General features: G+C 42.8%; 1 protein-coding gene across 2 annotated transcripts; it reads left to right on the top strand.

The window, feature by feature from the left end:
- The first annotated feature begins 3620 nt into the window (after window positions 1-3620).
- On the top strand, window positions 3621-16881 carry htra3b (HtrA serine peptidase 3b). 2 transcript variants are annotated; one of them, XM_024434369.2, is made up of 9 exons: window positions 3621-4472; window positions 8125-8224; window positions 8824-9046; window positions 10957-11151; window positions 11333-11365; window positions 11744-11858; window positions 12805-12862; window positions 13019-13114; window positions 15657-16881. In XM_024434369.2, the coding sequence occupies exons 1-9, from the start codon at window positions 4052-4054 to the stop codon at window positions 15823-15825; spliced, it is 1410 nt and encodes a 469-aa protein (XP_024290137.1). In that variant the 5' UTR covers window positions 3621-4051; the 3' UTR covers window positions 15826-16881. The 2 variants fall into 2 exon arrangements, with proteins under 2 accessions (XP_024290137.1, XP_024290138.1); XM_024434370.2 differs by having other exon boundaries at window positions 4314-4472; window positions 8120-8224.
- Window positions 16882-18549: the final 1668 nt, after the last annotated feature.

Genomic DNA, 18549 nt, shown 5'->3' with positions numbered 1-18549 from the left:
TATGTGTTTCCATGGCATTTTTCATTTTTTTACTCTACTGATAGTTTTGTCACAGAAACTGTTGAGTTGAATATAAAATGTGCCTCCTCTGGTCTGGGCACGTGCACTCTAGCCAACAGGTGGCAGATCCAGTACAGGTATGCTTTGCTGGTAGTCTACATCATGAGATTATTATGGAAAAGAGAGAGAATATTTTTATTTGTCAAACGTTGATCATCAAGTCACCAGAATAAAGACCCTAGATATTTATTGGAAAGGAGCATCAAGCTCATCACCTTGCACTTTCACCACCCTGTTAAGTTCATAACTTATTTCATCTGTAGCCTAATAAACTGCATGGTTTCCTGAGTCAGAGTGGGAGGACCACACACCATATCATCTCGTGACTCCAACTTTACTTCGATATGATGGTTATAATATAAATGATTATATTGTATGTTGTGTAGTAAGCTGTTAGTAGCCCATGTGCTTCACTCTAATAATTTAGTCTATTTCTCCCTCTTAGTTACACATACTGTTCTGACTAGGTGGTGCACATGTAGCCTATAACCTGTTTTAGAGAAATGTAATCATTGAATATTGTAAGTGTTTTCATTGTTTGCTTATATGCCCCCTTTATCCTAAAATTCTGCCTTGGTGTACAGGGAGAATACTGTAAGAACGGCCCTTGTTCTGAATTCTGTCACTCTACATTTCAAAAGTGCTGAACAAATAGTTATATTGACTACGTCCGTCATCGCTCGCTCAGTTAAGGTCTTAATCGAAATGATGGATTGCCTCTTATTCGCTTGTCATCCCCTTATGGTTTAGTTTGTACATATCAATTGTCAGAAATCACATTTGTCTAAGGAAGTCAGTCATATCAGCTATGTTTTTTTAAAGGCAATAAATGAGGCTGATAAACTGTTTCGCTGCTCGACAAGGCTCCGCTGATAGCCAGGTGTAACAGTGGTAAGGTGTTGGGACTGCTGTTGGGACTCTGTTGTTAGTCACCGTTATAGTGCAATTCATGTATCGTGTTGTGGCTTTGCTGGCATGCATCCCCAAAGAATTTGGGGGATTTGCCCCACCAAGATTTACATGCTAAAATTGCCACTGACTGGGGCCACCATGTGCCCCCTTGACAAGGGAAAAGCTCTGGGCCCTGGTTATAACATCTAGTTATCCTACCAACATTTACATTTAAGCAGAAGTTATTATCCACAGCGAGTTGCAGTTACTGCATTAATCTTAAGGTAGCTACAGTGCCGTCAGAATGTATTCATACCCCTTGACTTTTCTCACCCTTTTCTCACCCTCACACAATACCCCATAATGACAGCGAAAACATGTTTTTAGAAATGTTTGCAAATTGATTGAAAATTAGATCTAATTTACATAGGTATTCACACCCCTGAGTCAATACTTTGTAGAAGCACCTTTGGCAGTGTTTACAGCTTTGAGTCGTGTTGGGTATGGCTGTATCAATTTTGCTAATCTGAATTAGGGGAAGTTCTCCCATTCTTCCCTTCAGATTTCCTCAAACGTGGAGCAGTGGTGAACAGCAATCTTCAAGTCTTTCCACAGATGTTCAATGGGAATCAAGCCTGGGCTTTGGCTGGGCCACTCAAGGACTTTCACATTCTTGTTCTGAAGCCATTCCTGCATTGCTTTGGCTGTATGCTTGGGGTCATTGTCCTGTTGGAACGTAAATCTTGGCCCCAGTCTAAGGTTGTTTGCACTCTGAAGCAGGTTCTCATCATGGATTTGCATGTATTTGCCATTCATTGTTCTCTCTGTCCTTACCATTCTCCCAGTCCCTGCCGCTGAAAAGTATCCCCATAGCATGATGCTGCCACCTCCATGTTTCACTGTAGGGATGGTGTTAGATGGGTAATGAGCTGTGCCTGGTTCTCCAGACATAGCACGTTGCATTCAGTTAAAATGTTGACTCATCAAACCACAGTTTTTTAATAAAGTAGTCAAAACTGTAGTATTTGGTCCCATATTCCTTGCAACCAATGATTATATCAAGCTTGTGACTTTAATTTGTTTGATGCATTTGCTCTTTGTTTTGGTTGTGTTTCAGATTATCTTGTGCCCAATAGAAATTAATGGTAAATAATGTATTGTGTCATTTTGGAGTGACTTTTATTGTAAATAAGAATATAATATGTTTATAATCTGAAACACAACCAGAACAAACAAAAATGCATCCAACAAGTTTGTAGAGTCACAAGCTTGATGTAATCCAATGTGCTGGAGTACAGAGCCAAAACAACAACAAAAAGTGTCCCTGTCCCAATATTTTTGCAGCTCACTGTATGCACCAAACACTTTCCAAATGAACCACATGCTGCGCTGGAGTTCTGTACATAAAGCATGCCTGGAAAGCTCTGACTATTGAAAAGTTACGGACAAAGAGAAAGAGTAATTCTGAGTCTTACTTTTCTGTAATAAGTGGTAATATCACAACTTCAGCAACAATTCCATTTTTTTTAATCCCAAGAATAACACATATAAAGGATGCTTAGGACTCGTGAAAATATCACCAAGTGCTGCTTCCCCCATTAACGGTCAGCTCAGTTGGTGACTGGAACAAGGGGTCCAGTGTTTCCGAAAAGTGCCAGGAGTGATTGACGTTAAGCTTTCAAATAAACATACCCGCGGTTGGTGAAACACATATGGTTCTGTCCCAAATGGAACGCTATTCCTTACAGGCACTGGTCAAACCTAGTGCACTATATAGGGGATAGTGTGCCATTTCCTCTCTTCTCTACCTAAACAAACATTTATTAGGCTCTAGCCTGATGCCCATTCCTCTTGGAGAGAGAGTATGTGCGAAAAACAACCACCATTATGTTTCTACCGGCTGGTCATCTTAAATTGTCCTTAAAAGGGGTGCTTATAAAAAACATGTTTCCGTCCCAAATGCCAACCTATTAGTGCACCCGATTCCATTTATAGTGCACTAGTGCATTGTGTAGGGAATAGGGTGCCATTTAGGATGTATAGTGCACTTGCTCACATCCAGACGAATGGATGACTTCATATTTTGAAAAGGAAAAAACAAATTGCCACGCGACAACTCAGTTACTGAGTGCATCCACGCCCATGTTTACAGACAGAGACCCAATTATTTACGTCAATATTTTGACACATATTTTGACACGTTTATTGTCATGAATCTTGCACTGGAGTCAGACTGAGCTGTATTTGCTACATGGGCCAGCTGCAAAGTAAAAATAGGCTATAGTGTAAAAAGAAATGTATGAAAACAAAAATATGCTTTTTGGTTTTATCCAATTGTATGATTTTGTGGCTGTGCCAGCTAGTGACCACTCTGCAGAGCAGCCTCCAGAACAAGATTCATGACGAAAAACGGTAACCTGCATAATATTGCTCAGTGAGTATTGTGATTAATTATGCTTTGGCCTACCGTGGCAAGGTACAGACAAAGTTCATTTTCAAGTTATTCATCACAAGATATGATGACAACGTCCATGCTCGATGTGATGAATACTCAATGGTTATGAGGTGTGTGTGTCAATGAAGTCAGTTTACTCTCCGCCTCCTGGGGGCGCGTTTTTATTATCAAAGGCCTCTTGCTCAGCTATGCGCTTCGGAGGGGCAGAGCCAGACCAGATGCGAACGAATGATATGGGATCTTCCAAAAAACCTGAGAAAAGAAAAGCCACTGCACTGCTGCACTGACACTCATTTCAATGGAGACTCGGCGTCACCGGGATCATTACAAATAACGTACAGCTAGTTGTAAACACTGCATCGATCTTTGTGATGAATTTCCACTCCTTTGGGATAAAGTTACCCGTTTAATCTGAATCAGGATATGCATATGAGTGAAGAACGTTTCAGTCGTAAGAAGACACCAATGTCTGTCCTGCAAGCGTAAATTTGTCTCAACAGTCCCGTGAAAGTGATGCAAAAAGACGTTGCGCGTCGTTCAATCTTCCCAAATTACCAGTAACCGTTTTGTGACGAACATGACCTTCATGTAAATACTTTACATTATTTTTATTTTATAGGTTTAACTTTTCCCAAATCGCCAACAATGCAGGTCCTTCTGTTTGCCACCGTTCTCTTCTGCGTGGAGGACTTCGTAAGTGCTGAGCCCAAACAGAAGTGCACGGAGCGCTGCGACGTGAGCACTTGCCCCAGCCCCAGCTGCCCGATGGGGTACGTTCCAGACCGATGCAACTGCTGCCTGGTATGCGCCCAGGGCGAAGGCGACCCATGCGGGCGCAAAGACGACCTTCCCTGCGGTGATGGACTCGACTGCAAGCACCCGGCCGGCAAGCGTCTCGCCAAGGGGTTCTGCCAGTGTAAATTAGTGCATAAAGTCTGCGGCAGTGATGGCAATACATATGGGAACGTGTGTCAGCTTAAGGCGCAGAGTAGGAAGGCTCTGCAACAGGGTCTGTCAGCCATCAACTCGGTCCAGAAGGGACCATGCAAAATCAACCAAAACAAAGGTAAGTCATTTGTGTCTAAAAATAAACTAAATCAACAACAACAAACAGTTGCAACATACAATTCAATATTAGCAGAAACTCGCTGTTTATTATCTATGCATGGTCACTTTACCCCTAACTACATATACAAATTACATCGACTAACCTGCACCCGCGCACATTGACTCGGTACCGGTATGCACCCGCGCACATTGACTCGGTACCGGTATGCACCCGCGCACATTGACTCGGTACCGGTATGCACCCGCGCACATTGACTCGGTACCGGTATGCACCCGCGCACATTGACTCTGTACCGGTACCCCTGTATATAGCATCGGTATTGTTATTTTATTGTTTTATTTTATTTAGTAAATATTATCTTAAATATATTTCTTGAACTGCATTGTTGGTTAGTCTACAACTTTTGTATTCCCGCGCATGTGACTAATCAGATTTGATTTGCACACACACACTTACTTTGATGCACTTTATGCAATGTGGATGATGAATTGATATGGGTGATGTTTGCATAGTGCAGTTACAGGGTTCATCCAAAATGACATCCTCTTCCATATAGTGCACTACTTTTATTACATACTCAAGGCTGAGATTTGGTTAGGGCCCATCGGGCTCTGCTCAAAAGTAGTGCGCTATATAGGAACAGCTTAATGTAAGTAGGCTAGTGGAAGAGCATGAACAACCCTTCAACCCCTCCTTTGTCAGAACGGGAAGCCAGCAGACTGTCTGGGTGACTGGATCGTTAAAGTTAACCCCTAAAGTCAACCCCTACAAGTCCGTTATGTCCCTCATTGCAAAAGGACAAATGTTTCCCATAGACACTGATCTGAGGCCAGTTTTGTGGTTTTCCCTCCTAATGGTTTAGGTTAGGATTGGGGGAGAGAAAGCTGATCTGTGCCTTGGGGAATCTCCATCATTACATCCAGACAGACTTCCTATAGATTAGTCTCACATGATTAAAACTAATCACCAGCCACTGAATGAATGACTTCACTTGTCAGAGTTCAATGTTTATTTTCCTGTCTAGCTTTTATTTGCATTTCCTGTGTCCATTTATAGGCATTTTCCTGCCCAGGGGTGGCAGTTACCTTGGTTCCCATTCCATTCTGAAAGTATTTATTTTTTAATAAAAAATAATGTAGCACATTACAAATAGTTCCTGGGGGACATTCTTGAATCAAAACATGACTTCATACCATCTCCGGCCTAAAGAGTTCATTTTTGGATGGTGGGTAACACGCTTTACTGCAGGCGACATCAACAAAGTTGTACTGTGTAATATAGACAACAGAGCCCATGCAAACTGAGGGGGCTCCATTGTAATATGGTAGAGAGATCCTGCAGGTCTTTTACACAGAATTAATCAAACCGTATTGAATTTGTCCATCAATTCCCTTTTCAAAACAACTAAGTGTATGACGTCTCAGGTTGACCTGACCCGAATAATACAGTACTTTCTCACTAATGAGGGAAACAGTTGGATTGTGTCCCTTCAGAGACTTTACACGAAGCAGGAAGTCCCATGCAGACACAGAAAGTTATGGCATATCCGATTTGTATTGACTTTGATCAGAGGTAATTATTCTGTGTCAGGGGCTTAAAAGCATGTGACTGACTGCCATTGAATTGTTCTAATCTCCATACATGGGTTCAACTAATATTTGAAATAATTTCAACTATGTAATCTGGGCTTGATTGAGCTTGCCTGGTGCAATAGAACCAATAGAATAGTCCCAAAACTGCAAACCTTTCCAATCGGGCACTCCAGGGAGAACAGAGCAAATGTTTAAGATATTGGAAAGATTTCAAATAGTATTTGAACCCATAACTATATGGAGTTTAATAAGAGGGATACGGATGACTGATGATGAGATTTGTATTCTAATCTGTTCATTGGTCCAAATCATCCATGAGCCAATTAGAATCGAGGCTTTGTAGAGACCTCACACAGGCAGATTATTATGGATGGTGGCATTTTATCTTAATCTCCTGACAAATTGGCCAATTACTCAAAGCTTCCCTAACTAAACTGATCATTCCCCGTTGAGTTAGGAATAGAAGATTATCACTGTTTACATTTTAGTTTCTATACTCACATCTCCATTGCCTCTCATTTCTCAGTCTACAGCATATCCCACTCAGTCTAATATTATATCAGCATGTGAACCCCTTCAATTTACGTGTTTGCCCTCAAGTTATCCTTGAGTTATTTCAGATGGACCAGCTACCACATCGGCCTAAAGCTAAAATCATCTCCCCATTATCATTAGGATGGGCTGGCCTTCAGTCTAAGTACATGATTAATATCTTCAAACTGTTCTTCATTCCAAACCCACATTTTCCAGACTTCTCTCAAACCCTTACCTTATCATTGCATCTACAGTATGTACACATGCATGTGTGCACATAAACACTGGAATTACAATATATTCTTCTATCCCACAGAAAAGCATGAGGTACAGTATCATTATTGGCCACCACACAGGATAATAGCAGCCTGGTTTCCAGATTTGTTTGTGCCGTCTTGCCAATAACCATATGAGTTGGCAAGACAGTAAAACAAATCTGGGGAACCAGGCTAGACTAATAGCAGAGTTGGTTTTTCCACAGTTACTGCCAAGATTGTGCCATCCACTGGTTTGGTTTTTCTAATGCTTGGTTAGCCAACCGTAGAGGACCAATTTGTAGTCTAGTGCTGAAATATGTTCTTCTGAAATTCCACTTCGTTTGGATGTTTAATTCTAGACTCCCTTAGCCAACGGGTTGTCTATGATTACGAGGATGACCATAGCCAAAAATTGGATTTGCAAATGGTTAGAATGAGAATAGTTCTAAAATCTAGAGTCAGATGTTTTTCCCTGACCATGTGATCTGACTAGGAACTCTGGGCCCTGGTTAGTGATAGTGTTTTTCATGATGACGATCCCCCAGTCAGGAAAAACTCCTGGCCCTAGTATAACTGCATGTGATGAATAAGAGTAACTGGAAAATCTGGGAGTTGATTTTGAGGTCACTGGTACACCACAGGCTAGTTTCAGGACAGAGTGTATGTTTGCTGACTGTTTGTACTCTAAACTCAGCTGTGTAGCCTGATTTTGTATACATGCACAAGCCAAGGAGGTCACACACTGACACACACACACCGACACACACACTGGAAACCGCAGTCAGCTGAGGAGAACAAAACGCTAGCCGGTGGTGCGGCTGCCATGTAGCGGAAATAACTCGCTGTAATTAACGTTTGTTAACGGCTGCACGCCACACACGCCACCAAGGCTCTTTCATGGCCCTGAAAGACTGCAGCCCGGCACAACCTCCCAGCTGCTTTTAGACCAAAGTGCTGAGGTTTCATTTAGGAAGGAGGTGGAGGGAAGAATAAAGTAGTGTAGGGCTTCACAGAGGAACCTGACCTTGTTGACCTCCGATATGTGTTGCTGCTGTTCTGATACTGTTGATGTTGTTGTCCTGATCACATGACCTAACTAGGGACCACTCTGGGCCCTTACTGTTACCACTTTGAAGCCTACTGTTTTCTGCACATTAGGCTGCAGCTAACAGATAACAGCTAGAAAATATGATGTTTGAGTGGTGATGGTGTGGAGGAGTGACTGGATTCTATTGTTAACATCAGTAATTCTTCCCGCTAGTATAGGTACTTCACACCCCACCAGTCCCAGGTATAAGTTTAACTTCATAGCTGACGTGGTGGAGAAGATCGCTCCGGCTGTGGTCCACATCGAACTCTTCCTCAGGTACGCTGAGTGTGTTTGTGTAGGCAGACACGTGTGTTTGTACTGCATTATACAACGGGTGTGTCTAATCCTGCATGCTGATTGGTTTAAAGCGCATCCCAGCTGGTGTCTATTCCACCAATTACCACCGGCTAAATCTGACGTTAAAATGCCTATTTACTGTGTTCCATTTGACTGCGCAATCCACTGTCTTATCAGCCCAGCCAAGTAATTTATAAACTTGATCTCCACTATCAAAAGCATCTAGACATTATCTCACATTTCTTTTTAGAATAACATTTAGTTTTCAACAGCGGAGATTTGTAAAAACCTTGCTGTCTGTCTCTTTGACATTTGCAACATTGTTTCAATATTCAAATTGGATTCCCAACTGGGTGTTGTGTCAGTATGTGTCTTACTCATGTTGAAGAAAGGGCACATGATGGTTGAACCAAAATGATCACATATAACGTAGTAACTTCATCACAACAGTGTAGATCGTATGTCATCTCTCATCATAGGCAATAGCACTTCACATGACACAGTAAACTCTCGTCTTGTCATTAGAAATTCTATATTTCTAGCTCTATGTGTACCTCTTTTGACCTCTTGACCCCCAGACACCCTCTGTTCGGCCGGAACGTCCCACTGTCTAGCGGGTCAGGCTTTGTGATGTCAGAGACTGGCCTGATAGTGACCAATGCCCACGTCGTGTCCAGCACCACGCCTATGTCAGGTCATCAGCAGCTCAAGGTTCAGATGCACAGTGGTGACATCTACGAGGCGACCATCAAGGACATCGACAAGAAGTCCGACATCGCCACCATAAAAGTCAACTCACTGGTGAGAGAAGTGGATTATATATGAGATATACCACTGTATTGTTGAATGGTCGATTTTATATAAAAATATTCTAATCTTTCCCCATGGAGGTCCGGACTACTGCTGGTTGTCTGTTCTACCTGATAATTCTTTGTGAACAATATGTCTGTGGACTCCAATGTTTGTGGTTAGCGGAAGACTAACACTGTATCCTAAAGACTTTTGGACTTTTTACAATGGAACAGTCCAAATACTATGGTGGTTATATATTCAGGTTCATGTTTTTCAGGATAAAAAAATAAACAGAATGGAGCTAAGCACAGGCAATATCCTAGAGGAAAACCTGGTTCAGTCTGCTTTCCACCAGACACTGGGAGATGAATTCACCTTTCAGCAGGTCAATAACCTAAAACACAAGGCCAAATATACACTGGAGTTGCTTAATATAAATGATAGTGGTGGCTGCATGATGAAGCCACTGCTATGCTTGAAAATATGCAGAGTGGTGCTCAGTAATGTTGCATTGGATTTGCCCCAAACATAAGGCTTTGTATTCAGGAGAAAACAGTTCGTTTCTGTGCCACATGTTTTGCAGTATTACTTTAGTGACTTGTTGCAAACAGGATGCATGTTGTCGAATATTTTTTTATTCTGTTCAGGCTTCCTTCTTTTCACTCAATTAGATTGGAATTGTGGAGTAACTACAATGTTGTTGATTCATCCTCAGTTTTCTCCAGTCACCATTGGCCTCATAGTGAAATCCCTGAGCGGTTTCCTTCCTCTCCGGCAAGAGATCGGTTGTATTGATACACCATCCAAAGTGTAATTAATAACTTCATGCTCAAAGGGGTATTCAATGTCCTATATTTTTTTTACCTATCTACCAATAGGTGCCCTTCTTTGTGAGACATTGTAAAACATCCCTGGTCTTTGTGGTTGAATCTGTGTTTGAAAATTCACTGCTCGACTGAGGGGCCTTACAGATATGTGTGAGGTATAGAGATGAGGTAGTCATTCAACAATTGTGTAAGTCCATGCAACTTATGTGATTTGTTAAGCAAATTCTTACTCCTGAACTTATTTAGGCTTGCCATAACAAAGGGGTTGAATACTTATTGACTTAAAGACTTTTCAGCTTTTCATGTTTAATTAATTTGTACAAATGTCTAATAATATAATTCCACTTTGACATCATGGGGTATTGTGTGTAGGCGGATGACACAATCTCAATTTAATCCATTTTAAATTCAGTCTTAACACAACATGAACATGATGAATATGAAGTTGAAAAATTAAGTTTCCTTTTAAAGATTTCCTACAGGTCCCTCTCCTTCGCTCTCCTACACCATCCGTCTGTGAGCATATGTTTTTACTTAACTCTTCTCTCTCTCGCTCTCTCTCTCTCCTCCTTTCCTTTTCCATCTTCCCCCTTTCTGTCTACTCTTTCTCCCTTTCCCACCCTCTCTCTCTCTCCCCCACCCTCGCTCCCACCCTTTCTCTCCCCTCCCTCTCCCCCTCCCCCTCCCCACCCTTTCTCTCCCCCTCCCTCTCCCACCCTTCTCTCTACCTCCCTCCCTCTCCCCCCACCCTCTCCCACCACCCTCTCACCCACCCTTTCTCACCCACCCTCTCTCTCCTCCCCACCCTTTCCCACCCTCTCTCCCTCACCCTTTCCCACCCTCTCCCCCTCTCTCTCACCCTTTCCCACCCTCTCTCCCCCCTCTCTCTCCCCTCACCCTTTCCCACCCTCTCCCCCCACCTTTCCCCACCCTTTCCCCCTCTCCCCACCCCCACTCTCTCGCCCCCCTCCCACCTTTCCCCCCCCTCATCCCCCCATCATCCCCCACCTTTCATTCTTTCCCCCTCTCCCCCACCCCCCCCACTCTCTCTCCATCATCGCCCCCCCCTTCCTCTCTCTTTTCTCCCTTTAGAAAAAGCTTTCTGTGCTGTTGCTAGGCCACTCGGCCGACCTTCGACCCGGTGAGTTTGTGGTTGCGATCGGCAGTCCCTTTGCGCTCCAGAACACGGTTACCACGGGGATCGTTAGCACGGCCCAGAGGGACGGCAAAGAGCTGGGCATCAGGGACTCTGACATGGGCTATGTACAGACGGACGCCATCATTAACGTGAGACATTCTATTCAAGTTTATCTAAACTTTATTTAAAGGCTAATTACAGCACACTCCACTTATAACCAATTCATCGGCTGTCTAGCTGTCTGTGACATTTAGAGGACATCCATGATCATACACACAGAGACACATCCCATTGGTTGTTTTAATAATCATTGTTTCCATCTTTTCTCAGTATGGAAATTCAGGTGGACCTCTCGTTAACTTGGTAAGAGTTACATCCGCACCCATAACATTAGTCACAACCTTCAATGTGATAATCTTGAGAAGAAGCCGTTGCCATAGAAATATAATACGCTAGTAACAAAACATTCACTGATCTTGTGAGTCACGTTGCCAGGATTCCCATTCTAATATTCTATGTAATTAAATGAAGCCAGCCTAGTGCTGACATCTTAAAGACCCCTGTATAGTATCCCACCAGGATGGTGAGGTGATCGGTAACCGTAGCAATCCAGTTTCTATTCATAACACAATGTTACATTATCTGTCTGACTGCCACCAGGATGGAGAGGTGATCGGTAACCGTAGCAATCCAGTTTCTATTCATAACACAATGTTACATTATCTGTCTGACTGCCACCAGGATGGAGAGGTGATCGGCATCAACACTCTCAAGGTGGCTGCTGGGATTTCCTTCGCCATCCCCTCTGATAGGATCACACGATTCCTCAACGAATCAATGGACAAGCAGAGCAAAGGTAAGCCCACCCCTCCCCTTCCTTAACAACAAGGCCCGTCACCATACAGTAAAGACATATAGGCAGCAGCATGTGTAACGTGGTAAGGTTGGACCCAGGTGCAGAGAAGAGACCAGATGAGGAATCAGTGGTTAAGGATCAACATAATACGTCACTGAGAACCGGTAGCTGCAGGATCACAGTACACTTGAATAAGACAACAAACACTAAGTCTCAAAAACTCACTCAGGAAACAAACTCACTCAGGAAACAACCTCACTCAGGAAACAACCTCACTCAAGAAACAAACTCACTCAGGAAACAACCTCACTCAGGAAACAACCTCACTCAGGAAACAACCTCACTCAGGAAACAACCTCACTCAGGAAACAACCTCACTCAGGAAACAACCTCACTCAGGAAACAACCTCAGGAAACAACCTCACTCAGGAAACAACCTCAGGAAACATCCTCACTCAGGAAACATCCTCACTCAGGAAACATCCTCACTCAGGAAACATCCTCACTCAGGAAACATCCTCACTCAGGAAACATCCTCACTCAGGAAACAACCTCACTCAGGAAACAACCTCACTCAGGAAACAACCTCACTCAGGAAACATCCTCACTCAGGAAACATCCTCACTCAGGAAACATCCTCACTCAGGAAACATCCTCACTCAGGAAACATCCTCACTCAGGAAACATCCTCACTCAGGAAACATCCTCACTCAGGAAACATCCTCACTCAGGAAACAATTCCGTTTTCTGCAAAAGACAACAGAAAACACACCTCTTTTAACAGGGACATCATAATGAATAAATTGGACACACCTGAGTGTCGTTAATGTCTCTAGGACGGTCTTTGCCGCCCTCTGTTGACAGGTGGGACCATGACAGCATGATCACATTTTAACAGAAAAAGGAAGTAGAATAGAACAGATGAGTAAATAACTTTTTTTTACAGAAGTGAGATCACTGAAGAAGCGGTTTATTGGAATAAGGATGCTCACCATCACCTCAGCGTAAGTCTTGGTAACACGTAATCATAATACTAAAATGTGTGTTAAACTATATATTACATATTATATATTACATCTCTATAGCCTACAATAAATACAGAAAAAGGTACTATTTCCAAAACTAACTTTACTGTGTGTCTGCCTGTCTGTCCTGTGTAGCCTGGTTGAGGAGCTGAAGCAGCAGAACCCAGACTTCCCAGAGGTCACTAGTGGGATCTACGTTCATGAAGTGGTTCCTCACTCTCCTGCACAGAAGTAGGTGGTCTATACTGCTATACCATGACCATTGATTGGCTTAAAAGATTTAGTTATCAAATCAAATCAAATCAAATTTTATTTGTCACATACACATGGTTAGCAGATGTTAATGCGAGTGTAGCGAAATGCTTGTGCTTCTAGTTCCGACAATGCAGTAATAACGAGCAAGTAATCTAACTAACAATTCCAAAAAAACTACTGTCATACACAGTGTAAGGGGATAAAGAATATGTACATAAGGATATATGAATGAGTGATGGTACAGAGCAGCATAGGCAAGATACAGTAGATGATATCGAGTACAGTATATACATATGAGATAAGTATGTAAACCAAGTGGCATAGTTAAAGTGGCTAGTGATACATGTATTACATAAGGATGCAGTCGATGATATAGAGTACAGTATCAACGTATGCATATGAGATGAACAATGTAGGGTAAGTAACATTATATAAGGTAGCATTGTTTAAAGTGGCTAGTGATATATTTACATCATTTCCCATCGATTCCCATGATTAAAGTGGCTGGAGTAGAGTCAGTGTCATTGACAGTGTGTTGGCAGTAGCCACTCAATGTTAGTGGTGGCTGTTTAACAGTCTGATGGCCTTGAGATAGAAGCTGTTTTTCAGTCTCTCGGTCCCAGCTTTGATGCACCTGTACTGACCTCGCCTTCTGGATGGCAGTGGGGTGAACAGGCAGTGGCTCGGGTGGTTGATGTCCTTGATGATCTTTATGGCCTTCCTGTAGCATCGGGTGGTGTAGGTGTCCTGGAGGGCAGGTAGTTTGCCCCGGTGATGCGTTGTGCAGACCTCACTACCCTCTGGAGAGCCTTACGGTTGAGGGCGGTGCAGTTGCCATACCAGGCGGTGATACAGCCCGCCAGGATGCTCTCGATTGTGCATCTGTAGAAGTTTGTGAGTGCTTTTGGTGACAAGCCGAATTTCTTCAGCCTCCTGAGGTTGAAGAGGCGCTGCTGCGCCTTCCTCACGATGCTGTCTGTGTGAGTGGACCAATTCAGTTTGTCTGTGATGTGTATGCCGAGGAACTTAAAACTTGCTACCCTCTCCACTACTGTTCCATCGATGTGGATGGGGGTGTTCCCTCTGCTGTTTCCTGAAGTCCACAATCATCTCCTTAGTTTTGTTGACGTTGAGTGTGAGGTTATTTTCCTGACACCACACTCCGAGGGCCCTCACCTCCTCCCTGTAGGCCGTCTCGTCGTTGTTGGTAATCAAGCCTACCACTGTTGTGTCGTCCGCAAACTTGATGATTGAGTTGGAGGCGTGCATGGCCACGCAGTCGTGGGTGAACAGGGAGTACAGGAGAGGGCTCAGAACGCACCCTTGTGGGGCCCCAGTGTTGAGGATCAGCGGGGAGGAGATGTTGTTGCCTACCCTCACCACCTGGGGGCGGCCCGTCAGGAAGTCCAGTACCCAGTTGCACAGGGCGGGGTCGAGACCCAGGGTCTCGAGCTTGATGACGAGCTTGGAGGGTACTATGGTGTTGAATGCCGAGCTGTAGTCGATGAACAGCATTCTCACATAGGTATTCCTCTTGTCCAGATGGGTTAGGGCAGTGTGCAGTGTGGTTGAGATTGCATCGTCTGTGGACCTATTTGGGCGGTAAGCAAATTGGAGTGGGTCAAGGGTGTCAGGTAGGGTGGAGGTGATATGGTCCTTGACTAGTCTCTCAAAGCACTTCATGATGACGGATGTGAGTGCTACGGGGCGGTAGTCATTTAGCTCAGTTACCTTAGCTTTCTTGGGAACAGGAACAATGGTGGCCCTCTTGAAGCATGTGGGAACAGCAGACTGGTATAGGGATTGATTGAATATGTCCGTAAACACACCGGCCAGCTGGTCTGCGCATGCTCTGAGGGCGCGGCTGGGGATGCCGTCTGGGCCTGCAGCCTTGCGAGGGTTAACACGTTTAAATGTCTTACTCACTTCGGCTGCAGTGAAGGAGAGACCGCATGTTTCTGTTGCAGGCCGTGTCAGTGGCACTGTATTGTCCTCAAAGCGGGCAAAAAAGTTATTTAGTCTGCCTGGGAGCAAGACATCCTGGTCCGTGACTGGGCTGGGTTTCTTCCTGTAGTCCGTGATTGACTGTAGACCCTGCCACATACCTCTTGTGTCTGAGCCGTTGAATTGAGATTCTACTTTGTCTCTGTACTGGCGCTTAGCTTGTTTGATAGCCTTGCGGAGGGAATAGCTGCACTGTTTGTATTCAGCCATGTTACCAGACACCTTGCCCTGATTAAAAGCAGTGGTTCGTGCCTTCAGTTTCACACGAATGCTGCCATCAATCCACGGTTTCTGGTTAGGGAATGTTTTAATCGTTGCTATGGGAACGACATCTTCAACGCACGTTCTAATGAACACGCACACCGTATCAGCGTATCAGCGTTACATTTTATAATAACGTTCATGAATAAGCCACGATAAATGAACATTATTATTTGTATTTAAAAACGAAATGCTTTGCAATACATGTTGGTGTCAAAACATGTATATTTTGTCATCCCTTTTCTCCACACAGAGGTGGAATCAGAGACGGCGACATCATCGTGAAGCTGAACGGCCGTCCGCTGCTGACCACTGCTGACCTACAGGGGGCGCTCACAGAGGAGACGACTCTGCTGTTGGAGGTCAGGAGGGGCAACGACGACCTACTCTTCAACATCCAGCCTGATGTCATTATGCAGTAATCATGACGAAAATGACCACCAGTGTATTCAAGATTTTAAAAAATAATAATAATCTGAACGTTCTGTAACGTTGCAATGTCACTCATGAACAGGCCCCTTGCTGTTCAACACCGAGCCCGACGACGTCATCGGGCAGTAACCATGGCAACTGTGGTGTGGATTCCGGGAGACTGATAAAAGTATATGGACCACCAAACAAACACGCTGGTTGAGAGACCTAGACACTGATAGTTGCCCCTAATCACTGATCTAGGGTCAGTTGTTTGTTTCTCCCCCTAATGGTTGATGATAGGATTTGGGAGGGTAAAATAGGATCCTAGATCTATGCCTAAAGGGTGACTTTTTAACCATTCAGATCCAAGGTGAAGATGATCAACAAACAGAAAAACTGTGTTTGTTTGTTGGAACCTTGATGGGGAAACGATAGACCGACTGAACCTTGTTTGGGAAATCTCCACAGAACTCTGGAGTTCAGATGCATTTAGGACTGAAAGTCCCAGTGAAACCAAACACTTGATTTTTATTGTTATATATGTGTTTTGTATCATCTAAATGTCTTTGTCAAAGCATACTAGCTGTTACTTGAGAATCACTTACTCCAAATGCAAGCGATCATTGCTAAGACAAGTTTTAGCATAATAGATGTTTCAATTGTTACATTGCTTTTATGGCCTTTTAAATCTGTTAGAATAGAAATAATTTCTGTATATACGAGTAGCTGTGTCCAATGCTGTCGGTTCGGAACCATTCCCCTAACCAACTGTGAATGTTATTTGGTCAGTTATAGGTTGAAAGAAAGATCACATTTTGGTCAGAAATGGTCAGTTGAAAGAAATACATTATTTTTTCAGCTGGTAAAATGTAAGCAAATGTCTGATTTGAATCTGTTGCTGTATTCCTGCGGTCTTCTACTATAACCGACACGCTGGTAACACTTTACATTTATGTCCCCTTTATAAAGGTGTTATGAGTTGTTCATAAGTAGTTTACGATACCAACTTGTGCTTAAAGTATGAATAAATAAACTCACTTTACAGGCAGTGAGTTATATATTAATCATAATTTCTTCAGATTGAATGTTTTCATATCCTGATTCCTTACCAACAGGCTATGTGAATTAACATCTTTAATGGAATCGAGGTCATAGGTTGTTCTTACATTGACCCAGTGAGGAGTGTGTGTCCGTTCATGTGTGATTCCCTTGACAACGTTCTGCTGCACTTGGAAATGGCTGATGAGGAAGTCAGGAATGTTTACTGCTGCAGGCCTTGTTTAGTACAATCGGAGTATTGTGGCTGCCTGCTACACACACACTCAAACACACACTCTCACACGTGCACAAACACACACTGAAATGTCTTGAGTCAATAAGTATTCAAGCCCTTTTGTTATGACAACCTAGCAATGATCATCAACCAATTTGACAGAGCTTGAATTTTTTTTTAAAGAATAATGGGCAAATGTTGCACAATCCAGGTGTGGAAAACTCAGACTCACTGTTGTAATCGATGCCAAAGATGCTTCTACAAAGTATTTAAGAAGCACCTTTTGAATACCTATGTAATTTAGATATTTCTGTATCTCATTTTCAATCCATTTGAAAACATTTCTAAAAGAATTTATGTTTTCACTTTGTCATTATGGGGTATTGTGTATAGATGGCTCAGATTGTTTTTTAAATGTAAATCCATTTTTGAATTCAGGCTGTAACACATTGTTATTTTGAATTAGTCAAGGGGTATGAATACTTTCTGAAGGCACTGTATGTATGTTATGTTAGGGGTCACAAACAAAAAAAATATTTGTTTTACTTGTCTTGCCACAGGGTCATACATGTATTTCTAATGTCCTAAAGGAGGACGTCTGGAAAGGAAACTGTATGGGAGAGAGATGATACGGAGAGTCTGGAAGAGTTTTAGATGTGATTTACTGCCATGGAAGAGTTGACCCATATTCTTGTATGCCAGAGAATCTGTGAATTGTTGGCTAATATCCTTGATGCAGCTACTACTGCTGAGTGAGCTTAGTATAGAAACTTGGCATATTGCTATGAGAGAAAGAACATTTAAACAAGTTTCAATTGCAACTTATATCCAAGTTGGGTGCTCGTGATGGATATATCCTATTAGGTGCTTGTGATGGATATATCCAAGTGGGTGCTCGTGATGGCCCTTCTCAGTGTGAAATCGCTCTTGAATCTCATAAAACAATGTCATGATTTTGACCAGGGTTTAGTTTTCATCTGTCAATATTGACTATAAGATACTTAGGTAATGGTTTACCCATCTTGCTCGGGCACAACTCTGTTTAAACCATTTATAAATATTAGCATAATAACAATAGGATGTTGCATCCTAACACACGAAAACCTAGCACACCTAGAAACAGATCCTCCCCACCAAGGAGAAAGTAGTCCTACAGCCAAGGAACACGTTTGGTTTTCAGCTTTGTGATTCCAGAAAGGGATTTCTAGGTAAAAGGTCATACAAATAAACTCAATCTATTCTCCATCCTGCTTTAGTTTGAAAGACTCAATCAAAGAAATAAACTCAATCTATTCTCCATCCTGCTTCAGTTTGAAAGACTCAATCAAAGAAATAAACTCAATCTATTCTCCATCCTGCTTTAGTTTGAAAGACTCAATCAAAGAAATAAACTCAATCTATTCTCCATCCTGCTTTAGTTTGAAAGTCTCAATCAAAGAAATAAACTCAATCTATTCTC

This window comes from Oncorhynchus tshawytscha, linkage group LG10 (genome assembly GCF_018296145.1).
Source record: "Oncorhynchus tshawytscha isolate Ot180627B linkage group LG10, Otsh_v2.0, whole genome shotgun sequence".
In the NCBI taxonomy this organism is placed as follows: domain Eukaryota; kingdom Metazoa; phylum Chordata; class Actinopteri; order Salmoniformes; family Salmonidae; genus Oncorhynchus; species Oncorhynchus tshawytscha.
Note: the sequence above shows the minus strand (reverse complement) of the source record. Positions and strands in the feature narration are given on the sequence as shown.